This window comes from Hesperophylax consimilis, chromosome 27 (assembly GCF_061612785.1).
Source record: "Hesperophylax consimilis isolate HC1 chromosome 27, BYU_Hcon_1.0, whole genome shotgun sequence".
Taxonomy (NCBI): Eukaryota; Metazoa; Arthropoda; class Insecta; order Trichoptera; family Limnephilidae; genus Hesperophylax; species Hesperophylax consimilis.
In genome coordinates this window covers 21,760,282-21,776,340 of record NC_142862.1, presented here as the reverse complement: position 1 = coordinate 21,776,340, position 16,059 = coordinate 21,760,282, and the positions used below count along the sequence as shown (strand labels likewise).

At 34.7% G+C, this 16,059-nt stretch overlaps 1 protein-coding gene across 1 annotated transcript in view; it reads left to right on the top strand.

Moving 5' to 3' along the window:
• LOC149410761 (43 kDa receptor-associated protein of the synapse) overlaps nt 1-16,059 on the top strand; it is a 170,758-nt gene that overhangs the window by 138,250 nt on the left and 16,449 nt on the right. The window contains exon 3 of the mRNA XM_089648335.1: nt 11,011-11,024. Within this exon, the coding sequence (XP_089504461.1) occupies nt 11,011-11,024 (14 nt within the window). The remainder of the gene's footprint in view (nt 1-11,010; nt 11,025-16,059) is intronic.

The following is a 16,059-nucleotide window of genomic DNA, read 5'->3' as shown; positions in this document are numbered from 1 at the left end:
CTGTTGCTCCAGCCTCATTTTCGAAAAAATAAATAAAATAATTCCGGTGACGGAAATAACCATCAGGAACATGAAGACTAATACTCTCCATGATAGTCGGATTTTCAAACCATCCACGAATCAGTTTAAAGAAGTGTGATACAATATGCACATCTCTTCTGACCCGTAGATGGTTCATACCGAGCATGCCCAAGAGAAAGTCAGTAGGATAGAGCCACGGGTAGTAGCCATACTCCCTCAGGTAGAGGAATCTCAGAAATGTCTTCTACACTCTCTCCAACATGAGGGAATACTTCACCTGATGTGGGCTCCAAACCACAGACCCACTCTCAAGCCTACTCCTAACCAACGCATTGTATAGCACTCTTGCAGCGCCCTTGAGGTGTTTTTGCACAAAAACGGCGCTATACAAGTCATCCAAGTATTATTATTTATTATTATTGGAAAACCCGGGTGTCTCTAAAATTCATCGCAGTGCGTAGGACGAAGCCCAGCATTTTCAGTGAAGCACTACACGTCATTTCGATATTAGTATGAAATGTCAGCCTACTATCAAACATGATGCCAAGATCTTTCATAGTGGAGACACGTTTTGAACTTCGGGCATTCATGGTATACCGGTAAAACAAAGTATGACGTGCCCGTGTGAAAGAAAGAATGAAACATTTAGAAACATTGAATTCGATTCGATTCCGTTTACTCCAGTCAACAATTCTATTAATGTCCGATTGGAGTCGAATGCAGTCTTCTAAAGTTTTAATTTCCAAAAATAGTTTTAGGTCATCAGCAAAAAGAAGTGACCTGGAATGCAGAAAATTTTCTTTAATATCGTTAATTAAAATCAGAAAGAGGAGCGGTCCTAGATTAGAGCCCTGTGGAACGCCCGAGAACACAAGGAATAATTTTGACAAGAATATTCCATAAGATACAAATTGCTTTCTTCCAGTAAAATAGCTGGCAAAGAATATGAGAAACCGTAAAGAAAATCCTATAGTTGACAATTTATTTAATAATATGTCATGGTTTACGGTATCAAAGGCTTTTGAAAAATCATTATATGAGCAATAGCCCTTATCTAAAGATTTGGAAACATAATCTGTGAGTACCAGTAGGGATGCCATAGTCTCACCGGCTCCAGACGGATGAGAGCAGTTTGTGAGACTCTTGTGTGGTATTCACATTAAAAAAAATGAAATTATGTTTGTTAATATTATTTAAGTGGAAAGTTTTATAATTCGACTGTGAACTAATAAATTTGATAATAGGGAATTCTCTTCACACAAAAAATCACTTATTATTAATTATTCATATGTAGAAACACTTCAGACACAAGAATACATAGTTTTTATAATTTTCAAAAATCATTTATTAAAGTTATAATGACTTTAAAAACAGGCGCGAACGAAATATTTCAATTCAGCTAAGAACACCCGGTGATTGATCAAGCGTTCAAGGGCGAACGATGACGTCGCGGTTGACCGGCCCGAGTAGATCCTGCAAACCGATGGCGGCGGCGGCGGCAAAGGTGTGACGTAGCACTTGTGACATAGCGGTCAAGATGGCGCACGACCGTTTTCAGAGCCGAAATAGCACGCAATTTTTAAAACAACTACAAAAAATGAAAATGCATTAAAAAAAAAAGAAAAAAAAAGAGGCACATAATAAAATAATTATCTTTATTGAAATAAATTATTTACAAAATGCACGAGAATTCCCTATAGAACTGTGAATTAATAATTGTGATAATTGGACTATGAATTAATAATTTTGATAATTGGACTGTGAATTAATAATTTGATAATTGGACTGTGAATTAATAATTTGATAATTGGACTGTGAATTAATAATTTTGATAATTAGACTGTGAATTAATAATTTTGATAATTGGACTGTGAATTAATAATTTTGATAATTGGACTGTGAATTAATAATTGTGATAATTGGACTATGAATTAATAATTTTGATAATTGGACTGTGAATTAATAATTGTGATAATTGGACTATGAATTAATAATTTTGATAATTGGACTGTGAATTAATAATTTTTATAATTGGACTGTGAATTATTAATTGTGATAATTGGACTGTGAATTAATAATTTTGATAATTGGACTGTTAATTAATAATTTGATAATTTTACTGTCAAAAATGTAACACAGTAATAAATCAATATAAATTTAAATCCAAATGAAACATAACAAAGAAAAGTAATAAAAAAATATAAATAAAAACAATGAAATAGAAAAAAATTCAAACCGTAAAAATAAAAGTTTTTTTACTAAAATACATCTATTTTAAAACCTTTTTTGCCAATTCTATCAGGGAGGTTTCTGCGGATTTGGGTTTTTTAGTTCGAAGACTTAGGAAGTTTTTGATTAATTTAAAATACAAAATAAACAGCGACCTTCTAGAACGTGGAGAAGTAAAATAAAGTTTATAAAAATGTTTATTATTTACATTGTTTAACCTTTGCAATAATTTTATTGCGGCTGTTACGATTCTACGAAGAATAACAGTATTTATGGCAACTTTTACAAAATAAAAATAAGCATGAAATACAGGGTTTTCCAATAAGAGGTGTTATTTTGATATTTAATCGTAAAAGATCAATGGTTTCGTTGCTTGTGTGGCACGTAGCGCCGTCTTGTTGAAATTAAACGTTGTCCAGATCAATACCATCCAATTCCGGCCATAAAAAATCATTAATCATCTCTTGATAGCGCAATCCATTCACCGTAACTGTTGCTCCAGCCTCATTTTCGAAAAAGTAAGGTCCAATGACTCCGCCGGACCATAAACCGCACCAAACAGTCACACGTATAGAGGGATAGAGAGGCTTTTCAACAATAACTCTTGGGTTTTCCAAGCCCCAGATGCTTTTGCTTGTTGGCGAAGCCACCGAGGTGGAAATGGGCCTCATCACTCAAGATGATTTGCATTTGATTCACTCAAGTGAATTTTAATTTTTGTATCGTTACATTTTTATTAATGGCGTAGTTTCTACTTGTCAAATGTCTAAAAATGACAGTTTTACAAGTAACATCTACCGAAATAGCGGGCAATTCAAAATAACACCTCTTATTGGAAAACCCTGTAGTATAAAACAAAGACGCTATCCGCGTCTGTCTGTTTGTGCGCTTAGTTCTTTTAAACTACATAATGGATTTTGATAGGATTTTCGCTATCACTTAGAAAATTTCTCCCGGAAGGTTAGTAAATATAACGCACATATATTATATTTATATAAAGTAGAGAAAAGTCGATGTTTTGTAACAAGTCGTAAAAAAACATTTTCGGGTACTTACATTGCTAACGCTGGCTAAACCTTATGAGATACATCAAAATAATGTACTACGGAATTGTATATCTTAAAAAGACCTACAAAAAAACAAGATATTATATGTCTATCTCTTACGGATCAACCCTAGCAACACCGGGTACACGTCAGCTAGTATTAAATAAATGCTCTTCTGTTATTCTGAGTTTGACATGACCCGAACCGACTAGTATCTTCCTTGGGTGCCCCGACATCCTTCTACCGATCACTGATTCTATATACGTTATCCTGGCACTCCTTTCTACAGTGTTAATGTCTTTCTTAAAATGTCAATGAAGCAGTTGAGTCGCTCTGTTGATTGGTGCGTTCTGTTAAGCTTCTGCTTAACAGAACGCACATGCATATTTTTATACTCCTCGCTATCGGAGTATAAAAATATGCATGGGTTCTCTCACGAGTACAGTTGTAAGGCACATATAAGTTAACTTCTCTCAATATAAGTTGATTATTATGTGGTTGACATAGTCATCATCAGCGCTATAACTTACTTAGTACTTCTGGAAAATGCCTCAACATTGACACACCATCTAACCACCTTAATTAAGGGATGGTGCATATCATTAGGTTCCTGTCAATAGCGACGTGTGAAAGATGTGAACATATTCTGTTTTATTAGGTTCCTATCAATGGCGACGTGTGAAGGTTGTTAACATATTCTGTTTAATTAGGTTCCTATCAATGGCGACGTGTGAAAGATGTGAACATATTCTGTTTCAATAGGTTCCTGTCAATGGCGACGCGCGACGTGCGAAAGGTGTAAACATATTCTGTGTTATTAGGTTTCTGTCAATGGCGACGTGTGAAAGATGTGAACATATTCTGTTTTATTAGGTTCCTATCAATGGCGACGTGTGAAGGTTGTGAACATATTCTGTTTTATTAGGTTCCTATCAATGGCGACGTGTGAAAGATGTGAACATATTCTGTTTTATTAGGTTCCTATCAATGGCGACGTGTGAAGGTTGTGAACATATTCTGTTTTATTAGGTTCCTATCAATGGCGACGTGCGAAAGATGTGAACATATTCTGTTTTATTAGGTTCCTATCAATGGCGACGTGTGAAGGTTGTGAACATATTCTGTTTTATTAGGTTCCTATCAATGGCGACGTGTGAAAGATGTGAACATATTCTGTTTCAATAGGTTCCTGTCAATGGCGACGCGCGACGTGCGAAAGGTGTAAACATATTCTGTGTTATTAGGTTACTGTCAATGGCGACGTGTGAAAGATGTGAACTTATTCTTTTTTATTAGGTTCCTGTCCATGGCGACGTGTGAAAGATGTGAACATATTCTGTTTCAATAGGTTCCTGTCAATGGCGACGCGCGACGTGCGAAAGGTGTAAACATATTCTGTGTTATTAGGTTACTGTCAATGGCGACGTGTGAAAGATGTGAACTTATTCTTTTTTATTAGGTTCCTGTCCATGGCGACGTGTGAAAGATGTGAACATATTCTGTTTCAATAGGTTCCTGTCAATGGCGACGCGCGACGTACTAAAGGTGTAAACATATTCTGTGTTATTATGTTACTGTCAATGGCGACGTGTGAAAGATGTGAACATATTCTGTTTTATTAGGTTTCTGTCCATGGCGACGTGTGGTGAACATATTATTTTATTAGTTTCATGTCAATGGTGACGTGTGAAAGATTCATTTGTTACCGGAAAACAAAAAGCAGCCAACATTTTTACATCTGGTACAACCTGAATAGAAGCATGTTTTATGGCCAGTTATCTAACACCCTTGCTAGTTGCTACATACCCGGTCTAGTGGAAGCTAGTTTTATCTCTTCTCTAAATAGTATAAAATATAGTCGCTCTCCGCGTCTGTCCATTTGCGCGCGTAGTTCTTCTAAACTACGTAACGGATTTTGATAACGTTTTTCACTATAATTTAAAGATTTTTTGCGGGAAGGCATACATATATGATACATGCATTTTATATGTATAGAAAGTAGAGAAAGGCGATGTTTTATAATCAAGACGAAAAATTAAATTTTCCGGCACTACATTGCTATCGCTGGCTAAACCTTATGAGATACATCAAAATAATGTACTACGGAATTGTATATCTTAAAATGGCCTACAGAAAAGTCGATTATAGTATATGTCTATCTCCTAAGGATGACTCCCAGCATCGCCGGGTACACGTCAGATGGTAAATAATATTATTCCTAAAAGAAGATAATATTATTAAATCGAAACGAAAAATGAAACAGAACAAGACACAGAAAAATAGAAAGATAACGGTCACAACTAGGAATTGAACCCAGAATCTCTTGTCTTACGGGGACAGGCGTCATAAACCAATCTGACAAATATGACGCTTAATAAACAGGTCACAATGGTCGAGTAGATTCAAAACCTGTTATCTTTTTATTATTCTTTGTCTTGTTCTATTTCATATTTCATATAGATTTATTAAATTATCTTCGTCTTCAGTGATATATTAAATGGGTAAGTATAAATAACCTTCAAAATGACAGTTTTACAAGTAACATCTACCGAAATAGCGGGCAATTCAAAATAACACCTCTTATTGGAAAACCCTGTAGTATAAAACAAAGACGCTATCCGCGTCTGTCTGTTTGTGCGCTTAGTTCTTTTAAACTACATAATGGATTTTGATAGGATTTTCGCTATCACTTAGAAAATTTCTCCCGGAAGGTTAGTAAATATAACGCACATATATTATATTTATATAAAGTAGAGAAAAGTCGATGTTTTGTAACAAGTCGTAAAAAAACATTTTCGGGTACTTACATTGCTAACGCTGGCTAAACCTTATGAGATACATCAAAATAATGTACTACGGAATTGTATATCTTAAAAAGACCTACAAAAAAACAAGATATTATATGTCTATCTCTTACGGATCAACCCTAGCAACACCGGGTACACGTCAGCTAGTATTAAATAAATGCTCTTCTGTTATTCTGAGTTTGACATGACCCGAACCGACTAGTATCTTCCTTGGGTGCCCCGACATCCTTCTACCGATCACTGATTCTATATACGTTATCCTGGCACTCCTTTCTACAGTGTTAATGTCTTTCTTAAAATGTCAATGAAGCAGTTGAGTCGCTCTGTTGATTGGTGCGTTCTGTTAAGCTTCTGCTTAACAGAACGCACATGCATATTTTTATACTCCTCGCTATCGGAGTATAAAAATATGCATGGGTTCTCTCACGAGTACAGTTGTAAGGCACATATAAGTTAACTTCTCTCAATATAAGTTGATTATTATGTGGTTGACATAGTCATCATCAGCGCTATAACTTACTTAGTACTTCTGGAAAATGCCTCAACATTGACACACCATCTAACCACCTTAATTAAGGGATGGTGCATATCATTAGGTTCCTGTCAATAGCGACGTGTGAAAGATGTGAACATATTCTGTTTTATTAGGTTCCTATCAATGGCGACGTGTGAAGGTTGTTAACATATTCTGTTTAATTAGGTTCCTATCAATGGCGACGTGTGAAAGATGTGAACATATTCTGTTTCAATAGGTTCCTGTCAATGGCGACGCGCGACGTGCGAAAGGTGTAAACATATTCTGTGTTATTAGGTTTCTGTCAATGGCGACGTGTGAAAGATGTGAACATATTCTGTTTTATTAGGTTCCTATCAATGGCGACGTGTGAAGGTTGTGAACATATTCTGTTTTATTAGGTTCCTATCAATGGCGACGTGTGAAAGATGTGAACATATTCTGTTTTATTAGGTTCCTATCAATGGCGACGTGTGAAGGTTGTGAACATATTCTGTTTTATTAGGTTCCTATCAATGGCGACGTGCGAAAGATGTGAACATATTCTGTTTTATTAGGTTCCTATCAATGGCGACGTGTGAAGGTTGTGAACATATTCTGTTTTATTAGGTTCCTATCAATGGCGACGTGTGAAAGATGTGAACATATTCTGTTTCAATAGGTTCCTGTCAATGGCGACGCGCGACGTGCGAAAGGTGTAAACATATTCTGTGTTATTAGGTTACTGTCAATGGCGACGTGTGAAAGATGTGAACTTATTCTTTTTTATTAGGTTCCTGTCCATGGCGACGTGTGAAAGATGTGAACATATTCTGTTTCAATAGGTTCCTGTCAATGGCGACGCGCGACGTGCGAAAGGTGTAAACATATTCTGTGTTATTAGGTTACTGTCAATGGCGACGTGTGAAAGATGTGAACTTATTCTTTTTTATTAGGTTCCTGTCCATGGCGACGTGTGAAAGATGTGAACATATTCTGTTTCAATAGGTTCCTGTCAATGGCGACGCGCGACGTACTAAAGGTGTAAACATATTCTGTGTTATTATGTTACTGTCAATGGCGACGTGTGAAAGATGTGAACATATTCTGTTTTATTAGGTTTCTGTCCATGGCGACGTGTGGTGAACATATTATTTTATTAGTTTCATGTCAATGGTGACGTGTGAAAGATTCATTTGTTACCGGAAAACAAAAAGCAGCCAACATTTTTACATCTGGTACAACCTGAATAGAAGCATGTTTTATGGCCAGTTATCTAACACCCTTGCTAGTTGCTACATACCCGGTCTAGTGGAAGCTAGTTTTATCTCTTCTCTAAATAGTATAAAATATAGTCGCTCTCCGCGTCTGTCCATTTGCGCGCGTAGTTCTTCTAAACTACGTAACGGATTTTGATAACGTTTTTCACTATAATTTAAAGATTTTTTGCGGGAAGGCATACATATATGATACATGCATTTTATATGTATAGAAAGTAGAGAAAGGCGATGTTTTATAATCAAGACGAAAAATTAAATTTTCCGGCACTACATTGCTATCGCTGGCTAAACCTTATGAGATACATCAAAATAATGTACTACGGAATTGTATATCTTAAAATGGCCTACAGAAAAGTCGATTATAGTATATGTCTATCTCCTAAGGATGACTCCCAGCATCGCCGGGTACACGTCAGATGGTAAATAATATTATTCCTAAAAGAAGATAATATTATTAAATCGAAACGAAAAATGAAACAGAACAAGACACAGAAAAATAGAAAGATAACGGTCACAACTAGGAATTGAACCCAGAATCTCTTGTCTTACGGGGACAGGCGTCATAAACCAATCTGACAAATATGACGCTTAATAAACAGGTCACAATGGTCGAGTAGATTCAAAACCTGTTATCTTTTTATTATTCTTTGTCTTGTTCTATTTCATATAGATTTATTAAATTATCTTCGTCTTCAGTGATATATTAAATGGGTAAGTATAAATAACCTTCAAAATAAGTTAAAAAGACAAAGTGGTTCTCGAATGTTATTCCTGTCTGTCAGAAAATTTTCCTGCCCAATCTGGGTATGTTGTTAGGCTGAAAGTTGTGGGGAGAGGAAGGAAATGGAAAAGAGGAATGTAGGGAGTACCTGGCTATTCAGATCTGGTCACCAAACACGTTCAAAGCCATTTCAAGCAAATTTTCAATTTTGAATCGCGGTCTTACATCAGAGCGATACTGAGAGTATATTCCACTCCGGAACATACCGAAAACATATTATATATTATTTTAAATGAGTAATTTGTGAAATAACACAAATTAATAAAATTTAATTAACTTGCGCACGCCGGGATTTGAACCCGCGACTTCAGGCTTGATAGCTGAGAGCCTTACCCCTCGACCAAGGAGGCCATCACGCCTGTCAAGTTCTAGTCAGTTATTGTGGTCTCCGGACATAATGTTGTAATTAATTCCAATGTAAGATTATAACATTTTGATGTTTTGTATAGGGCCGTTTTTGTGAAAAATCACCTCAATTGCGCTGGACATATATGTGCTTTTTCTTTTTAAAATCTATAAACTAGACAATCTATTATTATAACAATATGTAAAAGATTGCATCCACCGACAGTGGATCAATAATACAAATCTGCAGCAATGAACGTGATGCTTCGACAAAATGGACAAATTATTTATGTATGTACAGGCAGATAATATACAGGACCATACGTACCTGGCAGGTCACCACAGATTAACATTGTTTATTAGAAAGATTTAGGACGGCTTGTTTCTGAGAATTTCAACATTCTTCAAATTTCATAGTTAATTTAAAAGTTCTGTGAAAGATTTTTTCAAGTTCTGTTATGACTTCAGTTTTTTAAAGCAACTAGCCTCTAATGATATAATAACAGAACTTGAATAGGATTTTCACAGAGCCAGAAAATGAACGTTGAAATTTTATGAATTTTTCAAATTCTGCGAAACAACCCGTCATTAGATTTGTATAGTTTTGTTTGAATAGAAACGCATGTTTTTATATGTGATTTTATTTAAATAGATTTATATTCATTACTGTATGTGTTTAAGAAAGAAATGGCAAGATTTAGGATCGCCAGTACAGTACAATGATTTGATAAGAATTTATTCTAAATGTGGTCGATGATCGAAATAGATTGATGTGTAAAACTTCGGATATTGTTAATTGATTAAGAAAATGTGACTGGTTCTGTCAGATGGGTTTATTTAATTTAAGGGTGTGAGAGTCTAAAAAGGTAAGTTTTTAGTTTGGACCTAAATTTTGTTGGGCTTGTTATGGATCTTAGCTCCGAAGGAAGTTTATTCTAAGCCCTAGGCCCTGATACTCCAGAAAGTGCGATCTCCAAACTTAGTATTTGGCTTGCGCTTAGGTTCCACCAGCCTCCCGATATCTGATGATGTTGTTAGTCTAAGAGTTGACTGACTGAGGCAGTGTTTTCCGGATTGCATAGTTCAAAGATGTAGGGTGCGGCCATTTCATTGATGGATTTAAACACCATCCAGCACAATTTGAACTGGATTCTTTTAATTCGCTTGAGCACGAAGGTGTTCAGAAATGTGTGAATATTTGGAGACCCCGGTGATGAACCTAGCCGTATATATTATACAGGGTTTTCCAATAAAAAGGTGTTATTTTGAATAGCCCGTTTTTTCGGTAGATGTTACTTTTGAAGCTGTCATTTTTTGACATTTGACAAGTTTTGGCAATATAATCATCTAAATGTATGTGTACAAACTATATGCAAACATGTAAAAAATTATTGTCAAATAAACGTTTTTATTATTATTATTATTATTATTAAGTAGAAACTATGCCATTGATAAAAATGGAACGATACACGCTTCAACAACGCATTGAAATTATTAAAATTCACTTGATTAAATCAAATGCAAATCATCTTGAGTGATGAGGCCCATTTCCACCTCGTTGGCTTCGTCAACAAGCAAAATTGTCGCATCTGGGGCTCGGAAAACCCAAGAGTTATTGTTGAAAAGCCTCTCTTTCCTCAACGTGTGACTGTTTGGTGCAGTTTATGGTCCGGCGGAGTCATTGGACCTTACTTTGTGAATTAATGGATTGCGCTATCGAGAGATGATTAATGATTTTTTTATGGCTGGAATTGGATGGTATTGATCTGGACAACGTTTACTGTCAACAAGACGGCCCTACGTGCCACACAAGCAACTAAACCATTGATCTTTTACGATTAAATATCAAAATAACACCTCTCATTGGAAAACCCTGTATTTCGTCGGAGATTTTCATAATATGTAAACTTAAGATTGGTAGTGTTCTAAATAACAATGCTAGCAAAAATATTTTAAAAATGTGTGAAAATCAAAGATTTTTTTCTTATTTTTGCTGACATTTCCACAGAAGATTACCCGGCGGTAAGTGATAACCAAATGATAGCTGTTTCGGCTGCCTCCAGTACCTTTGAGGTCCACCGCTTTAGTAGCCCATCTCACAACAGCACTATTTTAATGCAATTTATTGTTTTCTATGTTTATGTCTTCATATTTAATCATATCGATAATATTCTTTAATATGAATTGATTTTTTTTTGTAGGAACAGCATTTTTATCTGAATTTGTATTGTTTTATGTCTAGGTATTGTATCATCTGAATCAACTAATTGCATCCTAAACTTTCATAATCCAGTATATCCTTTCCTAGCTCTTTGCGTACCTTATCTTACAACTAACCTAACCTAACCTAACCTAAACTAACATAACTTTACCTAGCCTGAACACATTTAACGCCATTGGCCACAAAGGGCAAAGAACCGACAAGGGTGAGGTTATGGGTTCAATCCCTAGATGCAATCGAATCCTTTTCTAATTTTTCTGTTTTAAATATTTTTTTGAGTCGCTAACATTATCTCAATGATACTTAAACTTTTCGAATCCTAGCCTAACCTAACCTAGCCTAGCATAACCTAACCTGTCTTCACACAACCGTATCTAACTAAATATAACCCAACCTTACCCAAACTGACTATTTGCATGGCACGAATTTTCATTCAAATTTTACAGAACACAAAAAATACTATTGGTATTGGGAAAGTTTTTTAGAAAAGTAAATATTTTCCCATAACAGGTAGAATTTCCAATAATATCTCAATGTTCTGGAATAATTTGGAAAATTAATTATGTCGTGCAACTGAACCTAACCTTACCCATTATGATTCAGGACTTCACCACACCAAACATAACCTAACCTAACCTATCCTATCGTTATAGTGGCGGCTGGTAACTTAATTTATTTAAATATCTAATTAAAAATTTAACCATCATGTTCAGACCATCAAAATGCCTCACGATCGTACAAATATTTTAGCTTTATAAAAAAATATATTAATGGAATTTTATTATTTTATCACAGCCTACTAGCACAAGTCATAAGCCGCCACTCATCTATATAATTCCTAAAATTGTTGATTAATTCATTTTGATGTATTAGTGATTTAAAAGCGTAATAAACCATCATTGCAGCTTGTTCATATGGATTACTTCAGTATTACCGCCAAAATATAATGTATTCTCCCAAAATGTCGTATATTTATAAAATTTAAAGACTGTATATGTACCGATCTATGTTTTGATCAGTCTTTCAATATTCTTTCAGAGTTCAAGTTTCTTTCAAAACGGGATGGGTTCTATACATGGTGTCCGGATATAGTACAATCGGGAAAATGGTAAATCTACGTCACATTTATAGACGATTTTGTGTTATAATTTTTTTTTACACAAAAATCGGTCGCTAAGGGGGTTAATTTCAGCTGTTTAGTGTCTTTTAACCCCTTTTGCTAATTTGTTAGCTTTTGGGAACAGCTCATAGAATCGTTGTGTCTCCCTTACTGTCATTGTTAGAAGTATGATCTAAATGGTGTTAGAAAGAGAAAACACCACGTTTTATATTCAAATCAAGAAGTTAATATAAGAATTTAAATGTACCTACACCTCTATGAAAACAAAGGTTACTACCGCTGTTTAAGAAAATTTTATGAAAATTCGTGATATTTAAAAAAATTATTTTAATATAAAACGGAAACATTAGGTGATGGTTATCAGTAATTTTAGTTCAGTATTTAGATTTTAAAAAAACGTAAGGTGAACCATTTTTAAAATAATATGTTTGCATTAAAAAATTAAATATAATAAAATTTTGCCACCTTTTAAAAACAGTTTTTAGTTTACGAAGCGTTCATAATAATTCCATTCATTTGGATTTTATTGCGAATTGAAAATAATCCAACGGTTGAAATACTTCGAAGTGGACCCCCAAGCTTTTTCAACCCTTTAACTTCAGATAAAAAAAAAGTTTTTAAAAATCTAAACTAATATTTTTTTTGTATTTGTATTCTCTATGTTATGTAGCTTCACCAGTTTACCGCTCGTACTACGAGTTTCCAGACAACGTATACAAATGTATAACGTATATATATTTTAGAAAAGGGTTATTTATGGGAGTTTGGTCATGTTAACAAGCTTTAAGCTTAACACCTTCAGTTATCACCTTTTCTTAAGTTATATTGTGGAATCTCACCTTTTTTATTGCCACCTTAAATTTGTTTTATGGACTTGTGGACACTGTTTTGTTAGTAAAGCTTTTTTATGGGTCTATATTATCTCAACACAGGAGGACCTGAGGAAAATAATTCCCGTCAGGTCCTATTCATCTTTGGGGATGCTGTGTGAAGGGTATTTTTAAGGAAATAAACAAGAGGACGTTCTGGGAAGGAAACAGGTATGAGAAGTGGATAGGAATCAGTGTCACGGTGTCCAGGGGTGAAGGGAATCAATTTCTTCCACTGCAGTGCAAGGTAGTGGGTCAAGAGAGTGCTGGATAAAAACGATAAAATATTCAACTGATACATGTTACTTTAACATATTTTATCTCGTGGTCAATTTATTTTGGACTTGTTGATTTTGGATTATCGTAGTCTTACTGTAACCTTAAAATATTAATAAAACTTTTGAAGTTTATATCCATTAATATAATATGTCTTTGATGAAGAAGATATTAATACTAATAAAACTAAACTAAATATGAAACGGAACAAGGCATAGAAAAATCAAAAGGTTAGATTTTTATTTATATGTGGGATTTGTTTATCCGAGATTCTATCTAAGTTACAAACTTATAATTTTGTAATCATTCAAAAAGATAGCTGCCAAAAATAGGGGAAAAATTAATTGCAAGATAAACTAAGGACGGGTTGTTTCGGAGAATTTGAACAATTCATCAAATTTCAACGTTCATTTTCGGGGTCTGTGAAAGTCCTATGCAAGTTCTGTTAATATATCATTATAGGTTATTGGCTAGACATAAATGAAATAAAAACAGAACTTGAAAAAATCTTTCGCGGAACTGGAAAATGAACGTTGAAATTTGATGAATTGTTCAAATTCTCCGAAACAACCCGTCCTAACTAACTAACCTTCACGCCGTTTCCCCGCAAGGGTAGGCGGAGAGGACGGACCGCCAAACAACTCGGTCTTGGCACACACTTATTGCCTCATTCATATTCATACATCGTCTCATACATACTCTTCTATTGTTCTGACTCTTGACATGGCTCGACTCAAGTATCTGATTCACTTAGTCGTGGTATGTCTTCCTCGGGCATCCCCGACTTCTGCTACCATTCACATTTGCATCGTATATTCTCCTTACACTCCTTTCTTCGCTCATTCTCTCTACATTTCCAAATCATCTAAGTTTCCCTTTCTTGATCTTACTCATTACGCTTACATCAGCCTTGCACTCTTTGCGGATCTCCACATTCCTCACACGGACATACATGGATTTACCACACATACGCCTCAAGGATCTCATTTCAACAGCATTCAATCTACTTTCATCCTTTCTTTGCCAGTTCCATGCCTCACTTCCATACATTAGGGTAGGTACCAGCACTCCATTGTGGACTTCTAGCTTCGCTTCTTTGGACAATTTTTTGTTAGCGATGACTGCGTTCAGTCCTCCATTAATGGAGTTACCTGCATTTACTCCTCTTTCAATATCTCTGTCAGCCTTCCCATTTCTCGTAAACATGCTTCCTAAATACACAAACTCATTCACAGTTGCACATTGTTTTCGTACTCTCTCTTTCAAACACCATTACTTTAGACTTACTTATATTCATCATTAACTCATTCTTCACGCATATTTCGTTCATCCTAGACACAAGAGACTGCAGATCATCCATACTATTAGCAATCAGCACCGCATCATTTTTTTTAATTGCAAGATAATATTGTTAATTCTGAATTTCAAATTTGAGATCGACGAAAATTACGTTTATTAATTAGATCCTAATGTCCTAGTGGTTAGAGGCACTGTCCCGGTAAGATAGGCATCCTGGGTTCGATTCCTAGTTGAGTTTGTTAAGATATATCAGTATCATCTTCTTCTTCAATAATATGTATTTTATTTCATTTCTATTCGACATGAAAAAAGCTGTTGTACGAGTAAAATTTAACTTAAAATAATGCTAGGCCTTAGCAAATACCAATGAATAGTCGAAACATGTTATAAAGGTGTTGAGTTTTCAGCAAAAAAACTTTAATAAGGGCCAAAGGTACTAGCGACAGAAATATCAAGTATTCTATGCAAATTTTCGCTTTTCCCTCAGTGGGCGTTTAATTAATGCGGAATTAATTAAAAATCGCAAAGCGATGGTGTTGAATACTAATGAATTAAAATGTCATGAATTTCAACGTAAATTTTGACTTAACACTGTGTCACAAAATTACCTTAAAATAACTGTTAAAATTAACAAAACAATAAACTCATTGAAAAAAACGTAGAGGGTGATTTTATTGTTAAAAATATTTTTGTAATCAGTAATGAATAATCTGCATGTTTTGGGTCACCGCGTAAATAAGTGATTGCAAATTATACTTAAGAGTGAATATTTAGATTCAAAGCTCTAAGGTAGCTAAATTTCTAAATAGTATAAAATAATGTCGTTATCCGCATGTATCTTTTTGTGCGCTTAGTTCTTCTAAACATTGCAACAGATTTTGATAGGGGTTTCAATATCTTTTAGAAAATTTCTTTCGGAATATAATATAATACATGCATATTATATTTATAGAAAGTGGAGAAAATTCGATGTTTATATAAATAATTCAAAACATCAAAATTGTACTCAAAATTATTCACAACCCCGAGCAACGAATAAATCAACTCGTAAAAAACAAAGTTCTTTTTTTATTATACATCTATTTTAATTAATAGATGTGCTATAAAAATGGTTTGAGTAAAGATTAAAACTTGCTCCCCAGGGACTGAAGTTAACCGCGCTAACAGCTGAACCAAATCCCGATTGAATAGAAGGCATTTTCATTAAAATCGAGTCAATCTGCCGAGTTTCAGCTCGATCGATATTTTCTGTATTTTTATTTATTTTAATTT